The sequence below is a fragment of the Physeter macrocephalus genome, chromosome 1 (assembly GCF_002837175.3).
Source record: "Physeter macrocephalus isolate SW-GA chromosome 1, ASM283717v5, whole genome shotgun sequence".
In the NCBI taxonomy this organism is placed as follows: Eukaryota; Metazoa; Chordata; class Mammalia; order Artiodactyla; family Physeteridae; genus Physeter; species Physeter macrocephalus.
Window position 1 is genome coordinate 78471866 of NC_041214.2, and position 23626 is coordinate 78495491.

At 39.7% G+C, this 23626-nt stretch overlaps 1 protein-coding gene and 1 long non-coding RNA gene across 3 annotated transcripts in view; one reads left to right on the forward strand and one right to left on the reverse strand.

Annotated features, from left to right (window-relative positions):
• The window catches only part of IGF2BP2 (insulin like growth factor 2 mRNA binding protein 2), a 168722-nt gene extending 145511 nt beyond the window's left edge, over positions 1-23211 (reverse strand). For both annotated transcript variants that reach the window (XM_024124251.3, XM_024124249.3), the window contains exons 1-2: positions 22958-23211; positions 21298-21358 (exon numbers count right to left, since the gene is read on the reverse strand). In XM_024124251.3, the coding sequence (XP_023980019.1) occupies positions 21298-21358; positions 22958-23135 (239 nt within the window). In that variant the 5' untranslated portion in view covers positions 23136-23211. The remainder of the gene's footprint in view (positions 1-21297; positions 21359-22957) is intronic.
• The window catches only part of LOC114486575 (uncharacterized), a 65602-nt gene continuing 63698 nt past the window's right edge, over positions 21723-23626 (forward strand). Inside the window, exon 1 of the long non-coding RNA XR_008617119.1 lies at positions 21723-21797. This is a non-coding gene — a long non-coding RNA (uncharacterized lncRNA). The remainder of the gene's footprint in view (positions 21798-23626) is intronic.

Genomic DNA, 23626 nt, shown 5'->3' on the forward strand with positions numbered 1-23626 from the left:
AAGGAAGGAAGGAAGGAAGGAAGGAAGGAAGGAAGGAAGGAAGGAAGGAAGGAAGGAAGGAAGGAAGGAAGGAAGGAAGGAAGGAAGGAAGGAAGGAAGGAAGGAAGGAAGGAAGGAAGGAAGGAAGGAAGGAAGGAAGGAAGGAAGGAAGGAAGGAAGGAAGGAAGGAAGGAAGGAAGGAAGGAAGGAAGGAAGGAAGGATGAAAGGAAGGAAGGAAGGAAGGAAGGAAGGAAGGAAGGAAGGAAGGAAGGAAGGAAGGAAGGAAGGAAGGAAGGGAAGAATTAATTTCTGGGGGTGGGCTCAGGGTACTGTATTTTTTAAAATGTTATGTGTATCCAGGGTTCAGAACAGTTGCCCTATACCAGTGGCTCTCAAACTTGAAAGGGCACCAGAATCACCTAACGGCCTTATTAAAACACAGATTGTTGGGCCCCACCTGGGAATTTCTGATTCACTAGGTCTGGGGTGGGATGGAAAATCTGCATTTCTAACAAGTCCCCACACGATGGTCCAAGGGCCACACTAAGAATCACTGCCTTATACTTTCTCTAGTTGAACAATATTAATAGTTATTCTAAATTAATTTTATTATAAAGATATCAGACCACTCCTTAGTAAGAAATGGTCTAAAACTTTAGAAAGATTTTCAACAGTGCAAGCTAAAGAAAAAGATTTTCTGCTTAACCATCAAATAAAACAGGTAACTGGGACTTCCCTGGCGGTCCAGTGCTTAACACTCCGCATTGCCAATGCAAGGGGCACAGGTTTGATCTCTGGTCGGAGAACTAAGATCCTACATGCCACGTGGCACGGCCAACCCCCCCTCCCCCAAAAAACAACCAGGTAACTGAGGTTATCAGAATGCACTGTTCCCTGAGAATTTCAGTTACTGAAGTTAAACCAGGATAAAATCAGACCCAATTCCATTCAACCATGAGTAAGCACCTCCCATGTGGCGACTGGGCACACACCATGAGTAAAATCATTCCTTCCTTCCTAGAGCAGTGAACAGACTATCACACAGGACTGCTGTGCACACAGCTACACAGTCACACAGTAACAGCTGAGGTGATAGTGAGACCCTGACAGGGAGCGTTACAGAAGGACTTGGGGGAGGACTTGGGGGAGCTTTACCCAGGTGGGGTCCTTTTAGCTGGATCTTCAAGGGGACCACCCAGCTGCCAGTTTTCCACTGCCCACAACACATTTTACATTACCTGGGCAGTGAACTCCCTGCCCCACGAGGAAGCATCTGGACTTTGTCCCCAGGCATTATAGGAGTGATCAGGAACTGCAGGCTACTTTTACTTCCAATCTGAAGGCAAGTTCTGCGGTTGATCTACCTTTGTACTTTTTTACAATTAGCCCATCACCTCACACACAGGCGGTTGCTGAATACCTGGGAGTAAGTGATGAAAAAATGTAATCTGGAAAGTAAACCTAATGCCCCCCCAGGGGTGCATACAGGTCAGAGGGGAGGTCAGGTTCAGACCACCAGTCTTTTGCCCTCTAATTAGCACCCTCATTCCAGACTTAACACACCATAGGCATTTAAGAAGTGCTCCTGACTAACCGAAAATATGGTAGCACATTAAGCTGGTATTAGCAAGGTTGTTTCCCTAGATTTGGAAAGAATAAGAGGAGAAGACTCCTCAGAGCCTAGCTCATTAATGCAGGGACTGAGGGCTGGCTTCTTCTGTATCCTATGCTCTATGCCCTGCACTCTGGCTAAACACATAGTTTATTTAGTTCAAGTGAAGCTCTTCCGAGATGAAAAAACTTGAATTCCTAGTGAGTCTCAGAAACATTTTTTAAATTATTCAGACATTATTTGATGTTCAGCAGTTGATTCAGCTGAAGTAATTGAGAGCTGACAGGCAGTTAATTTCAAAACCCTAATGCAACATCACCAACTAGGCACAGAATCCCTCCTATACACCCACCAACTACACAAGCACTATCAATGACGTGTAGGTCACTAAAGACCCGGATGGAGAAAATCTCCAGAAATAAAAGCTTTTCTCAAGATAAAAACACCCACAAACACTGTTTTGTTGTTACAAGAACTGAAATAAATGTAGAAGTTAAATGCTGAAAGTACCCTTTGGAGTGCCAATGTAGTAGGGGTTAGCAGACCTAGGCTCTGTCTCTCCCACTAGAACACAGCTCCCAGGCAGCCTCTTCTACTTAAAAGCCAGATATTGGAGGTTATCATTCTATTTCTGACAAATGTAGTTTGCTAGGCTCAATATGCGAAGTTACCCACTATATATATGTATATATATGTATATATATACATATATATACATATATATATATTTTTAACTAAATTGTATTTACATTTTACCTTTAAGGAGTAGTACAGAGTCAAATGGCAAATGATCAAACGTTAAAGTAGCCCCCAGTTAAGTACTATTGGTTATTAAATCCTTGTTGGTGAATATTTTCCAAATAAAAGTACTGAAAAAAAGAGGTACTTCCATTTTATTAAGCTGTGATTATTCTGATCAAAATTGCCTTCATTTTCTATCAGTTAAGTAATACTGGCTTGCCATGATTTAAATTGAACTCTTTCTTTTGAATGGATGGATTTTTAACCACTTTCTGTTATGCGAAAGTTATGAAGGCATCATCCTAAATTCTTCCGGAATAGGATGGTAACCGTATATTAACTATCTGCATCTCAAGGGCATTGAAAACCTAAAATGAATCAAGACTACAACTCATTGAATAGTGAACTACCATTAATTTTAATTGTAATAGGACAAAACTGGAATTTACCTTTTCTTTAAAAAAGAGAGAAGGAGTGCTTACTCAACAAAGTAATCAACATAAACAAAATCATAAGAGGTAAATTTAAACTACTCAAGAGAATAAGCTGTTTAAACACATTTCAGAAGTATTTATATATAACTGATATCATGAATATAAATCATTTTCTATATTCAATAAGAAAGTCTAGCAGGACTGTTCTTTAGCAACCTTTTGTTAGTTTACTCATTACAATTTTTAATTGAAAGTAATATAATTTTTAAAAATCTGCCTATTCAGACATTCTACAAATTATCATTCATCTTTCCCTTACCTCAACTAGTCTGAATCAATGAGGCCCCAATGTATTTAATTCTAACCATAACCTCAGGTCAAGAATTGAACAGCATCAACCAAATTCAGAAAAACTGATACTGCTTGTGTTTTCAGACAAAAGGATCTGATGCATTTGGTGATGAAAAACACCCAGCCACACTCATTCTGCATTGTGTGGCTCCAGGCTGTTAGACACAGCCATGAATGTCTGAGGTTCAAACACCAACTGCACTGGTCCATGAGCATTTCTGAAAATCCAGGAAACATGTATGTTTCCAAAGGCCGTAGAGCTATACTCAAGAGCCTCTCTACACACCCAGGGCCACTCAGAGGAGTGGCGTCCTAACTGGACTCTGTGGATAGCTCCTGTGGTGAGCCGTTCTGTAGGCAGGGACACCTGTGTGGCTCTGTGAAGTGGCCTGGGAAAGGGGCTCTGTCAGATCATCAAACAGGAAATGTTCTCGTCTTCCCCAGATGGTGTTTTTCTTGACTTGAAAAGCAAATCAACTGGTGGGGCAAGTTAAGGAGGAAAAGCCGAGATTATCTGAGACCTGAGTAAGTCACCTGAGGGTGTTCAGGCTGCTGATGGCTTCTGATTTTTCCTGTTCCCTCTCCCCCACGCTGGGATTACAACAAGAAGAAAAGTCACTGAGGAAGAATGAGAAAAAATACATTTCTTTGGGTGCATATCCACAGGCAGTCAAAATATTAGGAAAACCAACAATAATAAGAAACAGTGTAGAGTTACATATCACAGTTGGTCCTCTGAGCTCACAGAATTCCTTGTTCATGCTCACCTTTAACCTCCTAACACTTGAAAGTGATAAAAATCTGAAATATATCTTAAACTCAGTCTCTCCACTGAGGGTAGTTGGGATGTTCTCTCTAAACTCTCTAAATAAAAAAAAATTTTTAATACAATCATTTGATTGTTTTATGAAGAAAAATGCATCAAGATCCTTAACTATGAAGAGGTCAACAATTCACTCAGAGCATAAAAAAGGGAGCAAGGTAAGCAAAGGATAAAGATAAACTTCGATAGACTAGAATATATAACCTGTGTAGAAAATTTAATATTATATTTACCACTATTGGTTTTTTTAAACAATACAGAAAGCACCTATCTTTTCTAAAGAGCAGACACTCCTAAAGGACTCTAACATTCTATCAGCCTCAGTCTATACAAGTTCAAAAGGAAACAACCAACATTACTTTTTTTTGATTCCAAATTTATTTTATTAAAAGTTTTGGGAAAAAAAAAGTTTTGGGTGTTTTGAGATTTGACACTGTTATTTAAATATAAATTTTTTTGCTTTTTAAAAATAGAATTAAAAAATTTTTTTATTCAAGTATAACTGATTTAAAATATTGTATTGGTTTCAGGGGTACAGCAAAGTGATTCAGTTATGTATATATATATTTTTTCAGATTATTTTCCATTATAGGTTATTATAAGATATTGAATATATTTCCCTGTATATAGTAAATCCTTAAAGTTTCATTTCACATTAACTATCACGTTATCAGGACCTTTAAGAGAAAAGATTGTGTAATGGGAAGTATACGCAAGTAAAGTAAGCATAAGGAAGTAAAGTAAGCACTGGGATTCAATAAAAATTTAAAGACATCACTATTAAAATAATATATTTTACTGAAGTCAAAGTAATTTAGGACATTCTATAGGCAAAGTTGATAGGTCTACATGAGTTTTGCACAATCCTCACACAGAATGAATCATTCAACACTGACAGGGATATATTTAGCTTTAACAACAACTCAAAAACACTAGCAAATATCTTCAAGAAATAAATGTGTAACAAAGGTAGGTACCAAAGATCTGAGGGCCTGATGTTTTATATTTTTAGTGGGGAAGAGAACTGGCTTGTCTGATATCAAAGTGACCACTGCTTTTTGCCTGAGAAAGATTTACTCAGATTTGGTATAGTAAATAGCATATTTCTTAGAAAACCAATGATTTTAAAGAAGGGTAAATATATTTTCCTCTCGTAGACCACGGCTAACCACAGTGTGGCACAATTTTGGAGAAATCAGACCTCACCCAGTTACAAAAATAGCAAAAAGGATTCTTGCTGCTGGCAGAAAAGTGACATCTTTATCGATACTGCAAGAACAGTGTTTTAAACTTCTCAATTAGGCATTTTTTTAAAAAAATCAGCTCTTTTAGATAAGGCTGAAAGGGGAAAATTAAATTGTGTTTTATAAAATGGAAGTAACTGAAATCATTCTTCAGGGGAAGGAACAGAAAGAGGCAAAAAAGAAAAGAAAAGAAAAACAACTCAGGTTAAATACTGAATATATGACCCTGTCTAAGTACTTTGAATAATCTAGGCCTCAGTTCTCTAATCTTTGAAATGAGGATAGTAGTATCTGCCTTCCTCATCTTACAAGGTGCTGTGAAAATTAAATAAGAATTATAAAAGGATTCAGTAAACTGTAATTGTTGTTACTGTTGTTTTATAAGGAATTCCAGTTTCACTCCAAAAGGAGCTAATTATAAATATTAATACAAGGGGATTATTCTTTTCAGTATAAGTGCCAAATCAACCAAATCTCTGACTTGCTGCCTTTTCCTGATTGACTTAATTCAACCCTAGATGGTCCCCAATGATCCCTACCTCTTGGTATTCACCTTTTGAGTAGTCCCTTCCCTTTGAGTGTGGACAGAACTAGAGTCTTGTATCTAACAAACAAAATAAGGCAGAAGTGACAATGTGCAACTCAGTGACTAGGCCATAAAAGGCTGTGTGGTGTCACTCTTTCTTGGATTACTCACTCAGGGAAGCCTGCTGTCATGCTGTGCACAGACCCACGGAGAAGCCCACACTGTGGGGAACGGAGACCTCCAGCCCACAGGCAGAGAGAGACGGAGGCCTGCCAACAACCCCAGGAGTGAGCCTCGCAGCAGATCTTCCAGCCCAGTGGAGTCTTTGGATGACTTCAGACCCGGGTGGCAACTTGACTGCAATTTCATGAAAGACGCTGAGCTAGAACAACCCAGCTAAACTGCTACATGTTCCTGACCCTCAGAAAATGTGTGCCATAATAAATGTTGGTTGTTTTAAATTGCTAAATTTTGGGGTAATTTGTATGCAGCAACAGATTACTAATACACAGCACTTGACAGCATCTTGCTTTGCAATTAACATTTAACTTAAGATCAGTCTCTTCCTTGCTTATGAATTATCTTATCCACTGGTAAATACTGTCATTTTTGTACTTGTCGGTTTTTTCCATAATAACTTTCGAGGCTGTCTGCTTAAACTGATCATGTTTGATTTACTATATAAAAACACACCGTAAGTTTTATTCTTGTATCCACCTATTATCTTGCAATAGAAGGACAGCTGCTTTCATTTTTTTCCAACAGGTTTTTCTTCTGTGATTCTCAGCAGATGTTTAATGCAATTTGGGTTATACAGAGAAAAATATCTACAGGGAAAATTGTATTTTCATGTACTCATACTGAATTTAATATTACTATCTTTATTTATTTTTTTTTAGAAGACTGATTTGTAAAACCTAGTCTGGTTCCAACAAATCTAAATCTTTGCTTTCTAATACTCGTTTTGCAGCCCTGTGCAATTGCTCTTTTGCAGCTCACCTCATGTTTTAAAAAGACTTCATACCTAAAATGTCCGTGAAGGCTTCATTCTACTTAAGCCAAAAGATTAAGTCAAAAGTTTAAAAAAATCACTCACAAAAAATAAAATCTTTGAACTGCTATCCCTCCTGCCCTGTTTGAAAATAAAGGAAAAAAAGAGAAAAAGAGGGAAAGAAATAAAAGTAAATTATTAGTGATATCTTATTATGATTTTAATTTTAATTAATTTATTCAAAAATATTTAATGAGCAGCTATTTCCAGGCATTCGAGATGCAACAGTGGAAATAAAAAATAAGACCCAGATCGCATGGAACTTCAAATTTTTAAAATTCAAAAAACCAGCCCCCAAAATAGAGTTAGCTATTTTTGTGGAACCTATGACCATTTAGATCCATCACAAATGAGGGGAGACATATAAAATCCTGAATTCCCAGATCCTGTATGCTACTTTATTATGCCTTACCATAAATGACTTGCTAACTTTTTTTTTTCGAGTGAGGCATTTAGTTCTAGTACAAGCTGAAGGTGAATAAATGGAGAGAGAATCAATATTTATAAGTTTTTTCTATGTGTCATGCATGTTAATACATTGTTATATAAACTACATAGTAACATTAATTATTTAGTATTAAAATCCAATTTGACAGGTGAAATTTAGGCTCTAAGATGAAACACTAGTAAGCAACGTGGTTGGGGTCTAAATTCAGTTGATTTTGATTCCAAAGTCCATGTTCTTTCCACCCTTTGATGAGTTCTGTTCAAAGCTCCAGTAAATCATGGTGTATATTCTATTCTAAAATTCTAAGATCAAGAGCTTCTACAAAATTGCCTTTGAGAAAAAAAATATTCTATTAAAACTGTACTTTAATTCTAATAATTACTTCTAACTTAACTTTCAGTCTTATATCAAGTAGCCGCTTTCAGAAGAGCTCCACTTGGATATCTCACATGACATCAAACTCAACATACCCAAAATGTTATTTCCTTCTTAAAAGCTACTCTCTCCCCAAGATTCTCTTTTTACCATGGCATCACTCTCACCTCACAATTCAATCTACTTACCTATCACCAAGTTGTCCACTCTATTTTTTTTTTTTTTTTTTTTTTTTGGTTTGCGGGCCTCCCCCTGCTGTGGCCTCTCCCGTTGCGGAGCACAGACTCCGGACGCGCAGGCCCAGCGGCCATGGCTCACGGGCCCAGCGCGCGAACCCGGTTCCCCTGCATCGGCAGGCGGACGCGCAACCACTGCGCCACCAGGGAAGCCCCTGTCCACTCTATTATGCCTTACCATAGATGACTTGCTAACTTAATGTTCTCCAAGACAAGGGCTTTACCTCACCATTATGGTGATCACTAATGGGCTATTTCATTATGTATGTAAATTATAGAACAAAAAGATACATTTAAAAAATGCTAATTCCAACTGTCAGAGAAGTTTTTTGTTTTTCTTTTCTTTTCTTTTTTTTAAAAAAGGTCCCTTAGGCAATTGGCAGTTCTCATTTAGTTTGGCCTTAATGAGTATTTACCCAGGGCCCAGAAGCAGAATCCATATGGCCTTCAATTTCCTCAACTTAAATACAAAAAAGTGCAACAGTAACCAAAACATTTTTCAAACATATTTAAAAGCACATTTTTTTCACCACCAAATTTTCCTACCAAGTACACTCTATGCTTTTAAAACTACCTGCCTTTATATCAGATGTTGATTTATAGGCAGAACTCAAGTTCTTATTTTTAAAAATGTTTGCTGGACATATGAGAATCATATTTTCTTAGGAAATGGTTTAAAAACATTATAGTTGGCTTAATGTTTAATTGAAGAATTCAGACTGATATGGAAACATGTTCCTCCAATTATATGAAAATAGAGGCTTATTTTTTTCTCATGAACATGTATTCTGAAATACTATATAAACTTATAAGAGTGTCACATATTCAGCATATGTACATTCTATATTTACCAAAGGATTTTAGATGGGTAAATACAACAGAAGCAAAATAAGATCTCTACATAAAGATAAAACTATAGGGTACTCTTTAATGGAGAAAATAATTATTCCAGAAAACTAGACGAAGGATGATGGTTGCTCTGAGACCTAATTTTAGTTTTGAGCTTCCAAACAGCTATCATCATTAGATAAGAGACATACTAGTTTATCCAGTTTATCAAGAGAAGGACTTTCCCCTCTCACTCACAGACAGCCTTAAAGGTAAGAGATACTAAACATAACAGAGTGTTTTCAACAATGTTTTGAAGAGGATGCAGACTTTCATGCGGCAGAGACTGCAAACTGGCAACCCATGAGCCAGATTAACCTGCTCTCTTCTTTGACTCTCACGGTGTCTCCAAGAATTTTTCAATGGTTGAAAAATTTAAATATTTAAAATAAGAACTCTGACTTCTGGTTGGAGCTAATAGCTACCCCTCCTACACTCCATAGAACACCCCCCCTTTGCCACCACTTATATCATCTGCAGGAATCTAAGCGTGGACCCCTGTAAATATATGGTGGTCTATTAGAACAGTCTTACTATAAAATAAAACTTGAGCGCATACTATGAAATCATCAATCTCTGAAGACCAATCTGCAGGAAGTTAGAGTGGTGAAGCATAGGGGCATGGAGGAGAGCTCAAAGGGCAGTGTCCCAGTCTCCCTCTCCCTCAGAACTATAAGGACTCCCCCCAAGAGTCTTTGGCAGTAAGTTAAGAAATCATAGAAAAAAAATACATATTTTTGGAAGTAATATCCTGTTTTTGAACACGAATCATACATGCAGGACTGATACTGAAGAAGTGCACATTAGAGTATAATGGCTCATGTCCCTTCTGATTTGTTGGGCATCCACTCTACCCAGGTGAAAATATTTTGAAGATCACCTCTGTGTTCATGGAACCCCAACACACACAACAGATAAAAGTAGGGCTGCTCTGCTTGAAGAAGGGGTAGGAAGGCCATCCTGCTTGCACCTCCTAAAGCAAAAACTTGTTCTTGATGAATGAGTGGGTCCCATGTCACCAGACCCATCACTGTACAAAGTCAGTTGACTCTAATGGCTCTGCCAAGAGCTAGAGTACAATTATTGCTCAAGGAGCTCCCTAGAAAGTTCCTGAAGGGCAAACAATCTGTGCTGTTGATTGTAGAAAAATCCATAGATTTAGTAGTCTGGCATGCAGTTGGCAAAGCAAACAGTTGTTACTAAAGCGAAAGTGACAGAAGATGGAAGGCCATTCCACAGGATTCAGAAGTAAGGGAGGCAGGGTCTAAACTTTCCTCAGGAAAGAGCTTTGCATCTGCTAGAATACCTGATCAAGGAAGGGATGGACTCAAGGCCCAGAATTACATACTATAGGACAGATACTTCCAAACTGTTTTTTCAAAGCAGCAAATCCCTCTGCTAATCCAAATTCTAGACCAAACTTCAATATATAAAACAACACAGCTGTCTTCCAATTGAAAGGTTGGTGAGAAGACAGGATCCCCCAGGTACATATGTCCACTCCCTCTCCCATAAATTTGGCATCTCCTCAGAATCCTAAGGCTCCATGGAACAGTCTGTTAAAAGCACTGCTGTGGGGAATAAAACATGTGACTCTGGCCTGGAAATTTTTAAGGCAGGTATTAACACCTTGACCATGATTGTTGTAAGTGAACTAAAGCCACAAATCATTTTCAATATCAGAATTATTGTTTTGAAATCACTATTGAAATAGACATATATGGCAAACCATTAATACAAAAATCAATGAACCAAAGAGCTAACTCTTCCCTGGCAAACCTCTTAAGATGTATAAAGATTTACATTAGAAGCAGCCACCTGTTCTCAGTCTTTTATAACCCTTACAGCAAAATTCCTTTTTAACTTATCTACTTCATAAACCTAAATCCCTGTCTTTATTTCAAATAATGGAGCCACCAGCACCTTTGTCATTTCAAATCTTTTGTGAAGAAAAAAAACAAATAAAATCTAAATTTTTAGAAAATATTAAGCAACTAAAAAATTTAAAGAATATTAACCAACCAGCAGTTTGTTTTTTATTCCTTAGAAAGGAGATTAAATCCTATATTTTAAAAAATGTGAGCTTAAAACCTAGTTTCTCGGGCTTCCCTGGTGGCGCAACGGTTAAGAGTCCACCTGCTAATGCAGGGGACACAGGTTCAAGCCCTGGTCCGGGAAGATCCCACATGCCGCGGAGCAACTAAGCCCGCGCGCCACAACTACTGAAGCCCGCGCACCTAGAGCCCGTGCTCCGCAACAAGAGAAGCCACCGCAGTGAGAGGCCGACGCACCGCAGTGAAGAGTAGCCGCCGCTCACCGCTAGAGAAAGCCCCCGCGCAGCAAGGAAGACCCAACGCAGCCAAAAATAAATAAATAAAATTTATTTAAAAAAAACACAAAACCTAGTTTCTAAAGATCCTTGATTTCATCATCTTTAGCAGCGACACAACTTGGGGAATTTTAAAGAGCTTAGTTTACAAATTCAGTGTCCATGATTTGAAGACATCACTATCAGTCTGAAGAGAAGGGGAAAAAAAGAGTACAGCTGGATCCAGGAGAAAGGCCAGGTTATTTACGCACCCATAAATTTTTTTCTGTTCTTCAATGGTTGTTGTTGTTAGATTTTTTTCCTTTACAAAGAATAAACACAAATCCACTTCAGGGGGGAAGAAAAGTAGCCTAAACTTTCAGCACTGGGAAATTCCATCTCAAGTTTTCAACTACTCACAAAAGCTTATGAGGGTTGACCCCCAGGACCGTGGAGACCATGGAGGAGCGTGTCTGTGGCACATTCCGAGGAAGCGTGAGCCACAGAGCCCATACATTCCAGCACACTGAGCAAGCACACACACGCCTCCCCACTTCCCCAGAGTCCGCCAGCGAGGGGGCACCAGGCTGGAGGCGGGCCCCACACACCGGGCACCTTCCAGTCCTGCCCAGCCATCCCTGCGGAAGTACAAAGGCGAAGGAGAATAAGAGAGGAACTGGCCAGTGTAGGGCCTCAAAGAAAGAAATATAAGACCGTTTGTGGGGCAGGCCAACCACATACTCTAAGGGTTTTTTAAAGTCAAAGAACAACTTGTGTGAGACTCCTGGTCCTGCTACCACCAATGGAATCACTTACTGTCTCCTACCCACCACCAGTGAGTACCAGTCTTTCTCACATGCTCTGGAATTACAGACCGTACAAGCTGCACGACAAAGTTCAGTCACGTATGCTACTACGGCTACCTGTATCCTTTCTCCCTTCCTCCATCCCTCTTTCTCTCCTTCTTTCCTTTCCTCCTTTCTTCCTCCTTCCTTGCTTCCCTCCTCCCTCCCTTCTTAATAACTGAAGAGGTTAAACTTCAGTTTTTCAGTGTTAAACTCTTTCATCATCTACCTCCGACTCTCTCACATAAAGATGCACAAACACTTTTACTCCAAAACCTTATCTACACAATGAAGAGACAAAACATCCATTTTTCAAATATGCATTGTTAAAATCACAAAGATCAAGAGGGACTAAAGTAAAAGGTCTCCACATAACAAAAACTATATAGCCTGTCCTCACGTGAGCTTTTTCGAAATAGCCTCTATTTCATGAGTTGGTCTGAGGTTAACCTGTCCACAGAACCACAATTCAATGAAATATTTTTTTGCTTTACTTTCAAAGAGAAAGAGTAAAAAAGAAGATATAAATGTGGTAATAAAAATCTTTTCTGATAGTATTCTTGACTGAGAAAAGCCATTATTTTTTCATCTCATAATAAATTTTTTTCATAAAATTACATTTTTATCAAAAAAGCACCACCTCTATATCTACAAAGCAAAATTCTTGTATATCTCATTGCATTGGTAGTATAATTGTATCTCAAGTCCTATTTACTAAAAAAAAAAAAAAAAGTCATGAATGTATAATATGCTTAAGTAGTGTATCAAAAAGAATACACAAATCTTTCTACTCCCTGTGCTTTCAGAATCTTTCATTGTCAAAAAGGTTTAAGGGCTTCCCTGGTGGCAGTGGTTAAGAATCCACCTGCCAGTGCAGGGGACATGGGTTCGAGCCCTGGTCCGGGAAGATCCCACATGCCGTGGAGCAACTAAGCCCGTGTGCCACAACTATTGAGCCTGTTCTCTAGAGCTTTCTAGCCACAGCTACTGAAGCCCACGTGCCTAGAGCCTGTGCTCCACAACAAGAGAAGCCACCACAATGAGAAGCCCGCGTACAGCAACGAAGACCCAACGCAGCCATAAATTAATTAATTAATTAAAAGGTTTAAAATTTTCTAATGTTAATAAGATGAACCACTCTATAGAAGATAATTTGCAAGAATCCCGTATTTCCGTCTCCAAACCACAGACACTTTTTAAAATATACAGATAAAAATGAAAGCATGCCACACTTTGTGCAACACTCTAGGTCCTACACAAAAGTCTGAGGTGTTTTTTTCCAGCATTTAAAAAAAGTATCTGGGTCAAAGGCATAAATACAGACCCTCCCTACCCGCCCCACCCCACTGCATACATATGTTTTTTACACTTAACTTTCAACCACAATGATTTTTTAAAAATCTTTTTACCTTTAAGTAATTACTAATGCCTCTACTCTAGGTCTACTTCAAGAAAGTTTCTTCAAATTATGATTAACACTTTGTTGTTTTTCAGTTACACTAAATTAAAAATATACTAAACTTCAGTCCTTTATCTTCCTCAGCATATCTGTTGTATACATGTAAACTTTAGCTCTAATTCTGAGTTAGGAAAAACATACAAAGTTACTCTATTACCTAGGTACACATTATCACAACTTCCTACTTTATTGCTAGGGTGCTGTTACTGTATACAAATTAGATGGTAAGCAAGGGTAAGACGCCCACTGCTTCTCTGAAGCAGGTTTGGTCGGGTAGAAGGAGTTGCTTTGGAGTCCAAAGCTTTACAGCCCTATCTGTGAAAGGGATGAAATTCAGATCTCTCTCGGCTGTATACAAAAAAATATGGAGAAGGCCTAGTCCAAAGCCTAGCACATTAACTACTCAGCAAGTATTAGTTACCGTTCTTCCTTTTCCCCAACCTCTGAGTCAGAATTCCACAGAACATGCAATACCCCACTCTGGGCTCGACTAAGTTAAAGAAATGAAATGCCTAGGGAGATGGAAATAATCTTCTTTCACTTACCATTTTCTTGATAATTCCTTCCTCCCTTCCACCACCACCATAAATATGATACTACACAGAAGTTAAAGGAAACGAGGATAAATGCAGGAAAACTTCACAATTAAGAGGAAATGGACTGTTCTTCACATGCTTAGTTATTTAGTATATGCTTTTGAGTGACTGTATCATTAATGAGGAACTCAGAGAACTTTAGGGATGCTATCCTATTAACATTCATTTCACTCTCACAGGAGAGGCCAAAGGCCATATTCTGTACAGAAAGTGAATCAGAGAGAGAGACCAAATCTCAGGAAAGACTTGGCAGCTACCAGGAAAACACTTAAACCAAAGCAATCCTGCCCTCTAGCAATGGATTGGCTGAAACCTGGGACGAACCCACCCAAGTGATTCCTTGAGCTTGATTTTCCTTTACCATGCGGCACATGGTCTTGACCAGGGCTACCTGTGTAATCTGTGTGGCTCAGCTGTTGAAACATCTTTCTCGGCAATGTCCTATGTCATAACACAAGGAATGCAACCACTGAAAAAAGCAATGCAACAACAACATCAAGATCCAACCTGCTTGGTTAGGCATACCCCACTTCTGTCTATGGGCAAACATAGTGATACTGCCAGTAATTTTAAAATGACCTCGGTTTCTAATATTTTTCCTAAAAACTATAACAAAGTACAGATCATTTGGATTGATTAAGAATAAGATCATTGCAAAGGGTGATTCACAAACAAATCTATATTTATATCTTTTCATCACTCTTGCATGGCAACCTTTGAACCTTACAACACTTTCGGATAACTTCTTTAATTAAACAAAGTAAATGTAGGTGAAGTACACTGGACTGAGAATCAGAAGTTCTAAGCCTAGCTTTACTATTTAATAGTAATGTGACCTTAGGTAAATTATTAAATTTCTCTGAGACTGTTTTCTCATCTAAAAAAAGGAATAATATTAACTGTCCTTTCTTCTTCACATAATTATTATTTAGAATAAATGAAATAATGTGTTGAAGAGGCTGAGATATTATCAGTACTATGTGAATATGAGATGCAGGCACATAAATATACATTTATCTAGTATTATTTACATGTCAACACATGGAATCATGAAATTACCTTTCTGATCACATTTAAAACAAAAATTAAAACTCCAAGCTTCCCCCATAAGGCAAATCCTCACATGGTGGTACACATTAATTGTATGATAATAAGAAAAACTGAAAATATCATTCTCATTGCAATCGTCCCATACAGATTATCCTGGTCATTAGGTACAACATTTTCTTATGATATAGATAGATAGAAGAAAGTCTAAAACATGCATCAGAACTCTTAATTTTCATTTAATGGACTTGCTGAAATACCTATTTTATGAAATATTCTTGATAATAAACAGAATGGGAATAATCTAACTAAATCTTCACATTTTAAGAAATAAAGTATAGAACAGATAATAGGAAATCCAAGAATAAACAAAACATGTCTCCAAAATGGAAGCTTATTATTTAGTGAGAACCAGAGGCTTGGGGAAGAAACATATCTATTAAATGATGGACATCATTTTGGACTTGATTGCCTGCTATTAACGCAAAAGTATCCATTTTCTTTGGTCTACTTATTCAACACCTCAACAGGCCATCAAACACTAAACCAAATTAAAGAAACAGTAATTATATTCTCCCTCCTCTTTGGAAGCCAAAGTAACAAAATCTGAATTTTTCTGTAAAAGAAAATAATTTTTCTTCACTATTTTATGGAAAGACCAGACTAAAGTACATGATCAAAACAGGAAAAGAAAAACCTTAAAAATAATGCTCTGAGCACTCTGCAATTTTGTTGCCCAAAATAGAACCCATACAGTCCATGCCACCAAATGAAAATTACAAGTTTGTAAGCATGAAGTCAAATTATAAAGTAAAAGATTTTTAAAAATATTTTAATGGTGATAAATGAAAGGAAAGACTGTTATCTTTACTGGTAGGTGTTTGTTGTTTACTTGCTATTATGTTTTCTTCAGTGACAGTGTTTTGAATGACTACCCAAACTAATTTGAACTTTAATTTGAGTGTAAAAAGGACAAACCTTGACTAACAAATTACTTGGGCAAGTTTTGTTAACAGAACTCTCCCATTCTTCAAATTAAGAAGTTAATCATAACTTTTGGAAATTATGCTTTTGACTAAAATTTTTAGAAAGCTGGTTTAAAAAATTGGTTTAGCCAAACCCCACCACTTTCTTCTTCAACACCAATAAGAACACTGAAGACATTTTGGTGGCATTTAAATATAATTTTTTAAAATATATTTTTGAAATTATTCAACTTTTTTAACAGCCTTCAAAGAAACCAGCTCAATACTATGCTTCTTCTAATGAAATTGATTCTCTCAGAGTACTTTTGTTATGCAAAATAATACACGTCTTCCACAGTATAGAATTTCTAAATGAAAATGCATATTCAAATATTAAATCCTCTATAGAAAATCAAAGCCTACACAGAATCACTTGCCAATTCTCTTAGTGAGAGGGGACATCCAAGCAAAAGTGAAGGAGAGTAAATTTCCCACAGAATGGTCCTTCCAAGTAGCATGCTCACTGAAGAAGCCACTACAGGTGTCTGTACCCTGGCTCCCACAAGGTTAACCACCTGCAAGAGTTATGCATCACTCAAGGCACATATTATTGCACTTGACTCCCTTTATTTACCACAAGGTTCAAACACCTAGCAATTTTCTTTTGCCTTGTCAGCACTAAAATCCAGAACATTTGTTGTTTAAAGATATCCTCCTCTTCCCTCTTGATACCATCTGGCTGAAACTACTGTCTCCCATAAAACACACACGTACGTGCAAGCACACACACGCACGTGCACGCACGCACACACACACACACCCATGTGTACACACCCCGCTGAACCACAGAGATGATACACTTAAGCTTAAATTACGTCCTCTAACAACTGACCAATTGCTCATCTACTTTTGAGGATTTCATTAGCAGACTTGGAAGAGTAATTCAGCAGGAGACAGCAAATATTTAGAAAGTTGAAAGTATCAAATATGTATAAATAGTTCTTATAGAAATCTGATTTTCATAACTTTTTGACTTTTAATAAATGTGCCCAAATTACTACCCTTTTATGCACATTTCAATGTCATTTACATTCCCCCCATTTAAAAAACTGGAACAACCTCTGTAAAATAAAAAACATTTACTCAAAATAATAGTGAAATGTTGATTTTGATATGTATTAGTTCTAAATCTTTTAATGTCCTTTAAAATTTTTCTTCTTAAAGAAAATATATTGTACTTTAAATCATTATATATAAAAGATGTTCTACAAATATTATTAATTTTCTCTCATCTTCTTTATATAAATGATAATCTCAGGCTAACATAATAAAAAACAAAACTCTGAGACCATCCCTTACTGGTCATCTTATACCCAGCCATAATTACAAAGAAACGTTATTATTTAAAAAAACACAATTTGACAAATGTATTACATATCACCAAATCACCTTTTAGAATTAACGTTTATGTGTTTAGCCATCTAGTACTTTTATAAATCACTACAATATAATTTAAAATTGATATGAATTTGGCAAATTGGAAAATCAAGCCCCATATAACATCTATTTTGATTTGTAGATTTCAATGGCTTTTAATATTTAACCAAATAACGTAAAAAACATCAAATGACCAGTCTTTTAAAAACACAAACTAGAATTTTAAACCTGAATTACCAAGTAATTTTTTTCTTTATTGCTTCTATTTTAATCCCAACACTTATCTCTTAAAGGTCACGAAAATGTGTAATTTTCTATGGCATTACCTAGAACCCGATAAAAAAATTACTAGCCTTTTTTTAAAATGGGAAACTAAATGTCCAACTCCAAGACAAATCAAAACTAACCTTAGAGTAATATATATATGTGTGTGTATGTGTGTATACATATATATATATAAAATATCCACACATGGAATCTATACAATTAAATCCAGGCCTTAATTTCTAATTCAACAAATTCTTGAAATAGGGTACCATATGATTTTAACCTAATAAATTCTTTTCTGTTGCTACAAAATTAAAAATTGATCCATCAAAAGCCTTTGTTGCAGGGAGGGCTTGAGGTTGGGTGGTTGGGTTTTTTTTTTTTTTTTTTGGTATTTAATTCAACTATACACAATGTAGTACATACAAGCAAAACACAATTGAGATACTGTTTTCTTTAACATTCCTATAGGAGACCAAATTCATTTGCATTGGAGAGAACACAATTACTGATTTTTAACTCATGAAAGACAAATTCATAGCTTTTTCCTACACTACCTCATAGTATTCTCACCATCTCAGTGAAAGCATGTCTAGCACCACTTAGTTACTTCCTAGAAGTGGGCAGAAATTGCATTTTTCAAAGTTTTGTTTCTCACAGAATCATTCAACTTTAGTTACAAAGCACATTCAGGTTAGCGTATGTCTTAGCTCAAAATAATTTATGCAATGTGTGTGTGCATGTGTGTAGATACATATAGTATATAAATTTTTTTAAAACTAAACTCTCATCAACATCAAAAATGAAATTTCTATCAAGGAAGTTTCCACAACTTTTACAGCCCTTTGTCTGTTTTTTATTCCTTAAGAAATCTTTGATTCATATATGCTACCAAGAAATGCGAATAGAGAAAAAAGAATCAAAGATTTTTATTCAACAGAGACTGAAGCCAACTTAGAAAGAAAAATAGATGGTTTGTACATGGTTTACATTACAATAATTTGCATTTAATAAGAATGAAGCACATGTGGCAAAAGAAAAAAGAGTTTTCTACTTCTAAGTGACCCTGAGAAAATAATACTATCTAGGTCGGTCTACAAAAACAGCACATATAAAATAATGCTAGAATGATATTTAACAAAAGATCCAATTGGTAAGCAAATGGCATGCCAATATTTTCATAACTTAAGATAAAAAACATCTCCTCCCAAGTATCATTAGGTTAAAAAAAATGTATTTGGAATATACATGTTAAAACTGATTCTTGAGAACAGAAAGAAATCAGAACAATATAAAGAAAATGAGCACTCACTTGTGGAATGGTTTTTTAAGTAAGCAAGCAATGAGGATGAATTGTTTTCTTCACATTTTCACTTCTACTAACACAAAAACCACATATAGAACTGACTGAAGGCCAACAAATGTACTTTTAACTTGTTAGTTTTCATGGAAGTGCAATAAAAGAACACCAAAACAGTCACCATATAACATAAAAGCTTTGGTTTCAAATGTCACAGTACCCTGTTTTTTAGAGTCCCCTCCGTGGTGGAGCCCTGTACATGAGAACACACAGCTGCCTCCTCCCAGGAGTCTGAGCTCAGTACACAGCACCAGGCATCAGCTCTCTCTCCCTTAGCCTGCAGTACCAGTAACTAATTTCTGCATTTTAAACTAATAAAGGAAAGGAAGAAAGATCAAAGCTATCCAATCAGAAATGAAGCAGTCCTCTACAGCAGCAGCTTATGCATACATTTGGCATGTCAGACATCTTCAGAGTAGTGAATCATACACAGCGCATTTCAATCTACCTCCTAGGTATTTCATATTACCCACAGTGTTCAAAGAAATCATGTACCAATAGAGCTGTATAAGTCCTAGATTGCTCTTTATTTAATTAATACTAAAAATTTGGGACAAGCTTTTAATTCTGAACTCTTATATAAACACAGCAAAATCATCTAAATAACCCTCCAGCTAACAGCAAATAACCTCTGTATTTTGAAAGAAAAAAGTTAAAACGTAATATATTTGTAAGAAGTTTCAAGAGACGTTAATAACTTTAGATAAACTAGTATTTCACTTACATTGCAACATTAAATAATATACTTTGCCACATGAAATGAGACACCAACTAACCAAAGATAAAATTCTACCGATTTTTACTAATTATAACCAAAAAAAAACCTCAAAACAATTATACAGCCAACAGAATTAGATATTTATAGAAACATAACCCATCAAATATTTTGGGTGGTTCTTTCAAACCTTGTTCAATATGTTCATCCAATATTCAAGTGTTACAAGATGAGCAATTTTAACTTACAGTAAATAATGTATCAAAAAGCTTCAACTTCGATTTCTCAAGCAAAAAAAAATTTTTTTAAGAAAAGCATAAACTTAAAATACTTAATTGAAAAATTAATCAGTTGCACATTACATTTCTTCCTAGAGAGAACTAGCTTAATATTACACATGAAACTGCAAATCATAACTTTTACCTCTTTTTTTTTAAGTTATTAAGTAGTTTTCTGATATGCCACTGGAATCATTGGCAAACAAAAGATATTCTGTTGCTAAGTTAAAACATATCTGGAAATGTGCACACATTTTTAGAAACCCTTTAAGCAAAACATCTATGTATTTAACAATTGGGATAGTTTGTTTTAAAATCTATTCAATCCTGGCAAAAATCAAGTAAATGGTTACACTATTGAGAATCACAAACTGTAAAGGTGGTAAGTCAAAGACTTCACTTAGAGTCTCCAATTCAGCTACTTAATGACTAATGGTGAAGAAATTTATGTGAATGGGATATAAACTAAGTTACAACACATAGAAAAAAAATCTAGAATGAGTAATAAAGGGCCCAAATTTAAAGTCCACAATAAACTTTAAACAAAGATGTTCTCCCTCATTCTCTCCTCACAGACATTCTCATGTAAGCAAATCACTGTGGAGAAATCCAACCTCCACAAAACTTTTCAGTCCTTCATTAACAACAGTGCACTTAAATATAATTATAGATTTCACAGTGATATCTGTTTAGCCTCAAACATATCTTAAAAGCAACAACAACAAGAAAACGCTCAGAAGCAATATTCAGTAGTCTCAGTGACTAAAAAAGTCTGGCTTTTAACTGCCACCTAATCCAAACAACCTACTTGTTTAAAGCACTATGCAAAAATATCGACCCCTTGCTGAATTATTTTATTATTCAACACTAAGGTATCTAAAAGAGAAAACTAATTAATCGCAATAATCGCGAAGTTTAGTTAAGCAATTTAGCTGACACAGTAAATATTTACTCTTAACATCTCACAGGAAGTCTTGACAAGCATTTGTTGTCATTGTGCTGGGGGGCAGGGGTGGGAGTGGCGGGTGGGAGGCAAGTTTTCATAAACAAGTTAAACGGTCCCAGCGAATTTAACACAGCTAGTGTTCGCCACCCACCCCCAATAAGGCACCAGATATTTTCCAAGTACAGTAAACACCTTATATAATGAAAGTAAAAAATGTAGCTTTCTAAACTATTTTAACTCCACTACAAAAACAAACAAACGCCTTTTAAAAAACTATACAAGCACATTTTTAAAAACTGAGTGTATTTTTTTTTATTTAGACGTTAAGACCAATCACACAAAAAAACTAAGCAAAATATATTTACCTGAGCTTTTTGGAGACTGAGTAATCAACTTCCATGATTTTCCCATGCAATTCCACTTTACCTTTAAAACAGAAATTAAAGCACTCAGAACCTTCCTGCGATCAAACCGGCGGGGGGCTAGGAGGGGCACGCACAGAACTCCACGCTCCGGCTCCGCCTTCGGGCGCCCTCAAGGGGTCTCCTACCCCGCTCGAGCTGGGCAAACTTGGTTCCCAGTGGAGAAAAAAGGTGGGCGCCCCGTGTCGCCTCGTTCCCCGGGGCGAGGTGGCAAGGGTGCGAGCCCGGATCCCTACCCCAGGTATAGCTGTGGGTGGCATTACCGGAAAAACAAATTTAATAAAGAGCGGCGCCAATTTGAAAGGATGAGCTCATTTGAAACTCAAGCTGCAGGGCTGGCGCGGCCCCGCTCCTCTCCGGGCCCCCACCTCTCCATTGCGCTAATCCGGGCTCCGAAGGCTCCGCTGCGCTCCCCTCCCTGCCCTCTCCTCCCGGTGGCCCTGGTGAGACACGCCGAAGCCCCCCGGGGGCCGCTTCCGCGAGAGCCGGGTCCCCGCCTGCTTCTGGTCACCTTGGCCTCGCCGCCGCCCCGCCCCCACCCCGCGCGCCGGTGGGGAAGGGGCTCTGGCCGGGCCGAGGTTCTGGGGGCGCAGGCTCGTGGCCTGGGGGCGAGCGCGGCTCCGAGCGGTGCGTGTGCGGGAGGGAGAGTTGGTGAGTGCGCGCGCGCGCGAGTGTGTGTGTGTGTGTGTGAGAGAGAGAGAGAGAGAGAGAGAGCGAGAGAGAGAGCGAGAAGGACAGAAATAACCTAGGGGAGGACGCGTGGTGCTCGCGGGCCCGGGAGCCGCTAGCCGAGGCGCATGTCGGGCGGGCGGGACTCAGTCTTCCAGAACGGCAGCGGTCGCGGTCTGAGCTCTCGGAGCGCCACGGCGCCTGTGTGCCGGGTGCGCGCTCGGGCCGGGCCGTGCGCGCCGCGGTTCGGCGGGGGCACGGGCGGGGGCGAAGCGCGGCGGCGACGCCGCGCGCGGGGGTAGGAGGGGCGCGGCTGCCGTTCGGGGGCCGGGTCCCGGGGTAGCGATTCACAGAGCGACGCCCCCTCCCCCCTGGCCCCTGCTAGTAGCTTCGCTGTCCCGGAGTTTGTGGAACCCGCTGGGGTTTAGAATCTTCGTGAAGAAAATGTCTCTTCATTAAGACTCCTTCATCCCTTTGGAAGAGGAGGCCCGACCCCCATTGTCAGGGAGAAGGACATGCAGGGTTTGGGGGGGGGTCCCTGACAAAAGGGGTGACGGGAAGGTCAGGGAAGAAGGGGAGACGGAGGCTCTCTAAGGATGGGGGTGGGGAACTCTGGAAAGCAACTCGGGGAGCCGGAGGAACAAGGGGTGCCCCAGGAGAGCGAGAGAGCCTTAGGAACCCTAGAGGAGGCTCGGGGGTCGCCCCAGGGCTGCGGCTGGGAGGGCAAGGGGTGAGTCCGGAGCCGTGGGGGGAGGGGAGCGGGCCGTCCCAAGAGCGGGCCGGCGGTGAGAGTTGAAGGTCTGGTGCGTGGAAGTGAACGTGCGGGCGCTAAAGCCCCCGCCGGGCGCCGCCCGCAGGGCTCGGCCTCCCTCCGGGCGCCGTCCCGGCCTGAGCTGGGCGAGGCGGGGGGAGGGGGACAGCGCCGACTGCTCACCCGAGAGGGTCTCGATGGCGCGGATGGCCCAGTTCTGGTCGGGGTAGTCCACGAAGGCGTAGCCGGACTTGAGCAGGACCTGTCCCGCCAGGGGCAGCTTCCTGTCCCCGAAGAGCTGCCGGAGGTCGTCGGCAGTGACGGCGGGGCTCAGGTTCCCGATGTAAAGCTTGTTCATCATCCGTCTCTTCCCCGAGAGCCCGCGGCTCCCCCGGCCCGGTACCCGGCGCTCCTCGCCTCCTCCGCTGCCCTCGTCTCCCCTCCTCCTCCTCCGCCCCCCCTCCCCGCCCTCCGCCCGCCCGCCACCCACCCCCACCCTCAGCCTGGCTCCCCCCACCGCGGCCGGCCCGGCCCGCCCGGGGGCAGAGGCGGAGGCGGGGACTCGGCGCGGCTGCCTCCTCGGGGCAGAGTCCCGGGCCGGGCGGCGGCGCGCGGACAAAGCGCTCTCTCTGCCTCCCTCTCTCCCTCTCAAGGCGGTGGCGGGAGGAGGAGCAGCGGCGGGCGGCGGCAGCGCACCCCGCGTGTGTCTGTGTGAGAGTTTGTACGGGCGTGTGCGCAGCCGAGAGTGAGCGAGCGAGCGCCCCCTCCCCGCCCCGCGCCGCTGCGCCCCTCGCCTCGCGCCCCCCGCGCTCCGAGCGCTCCGCGCGGCTACCGGGACTTATGCCCCGCGCC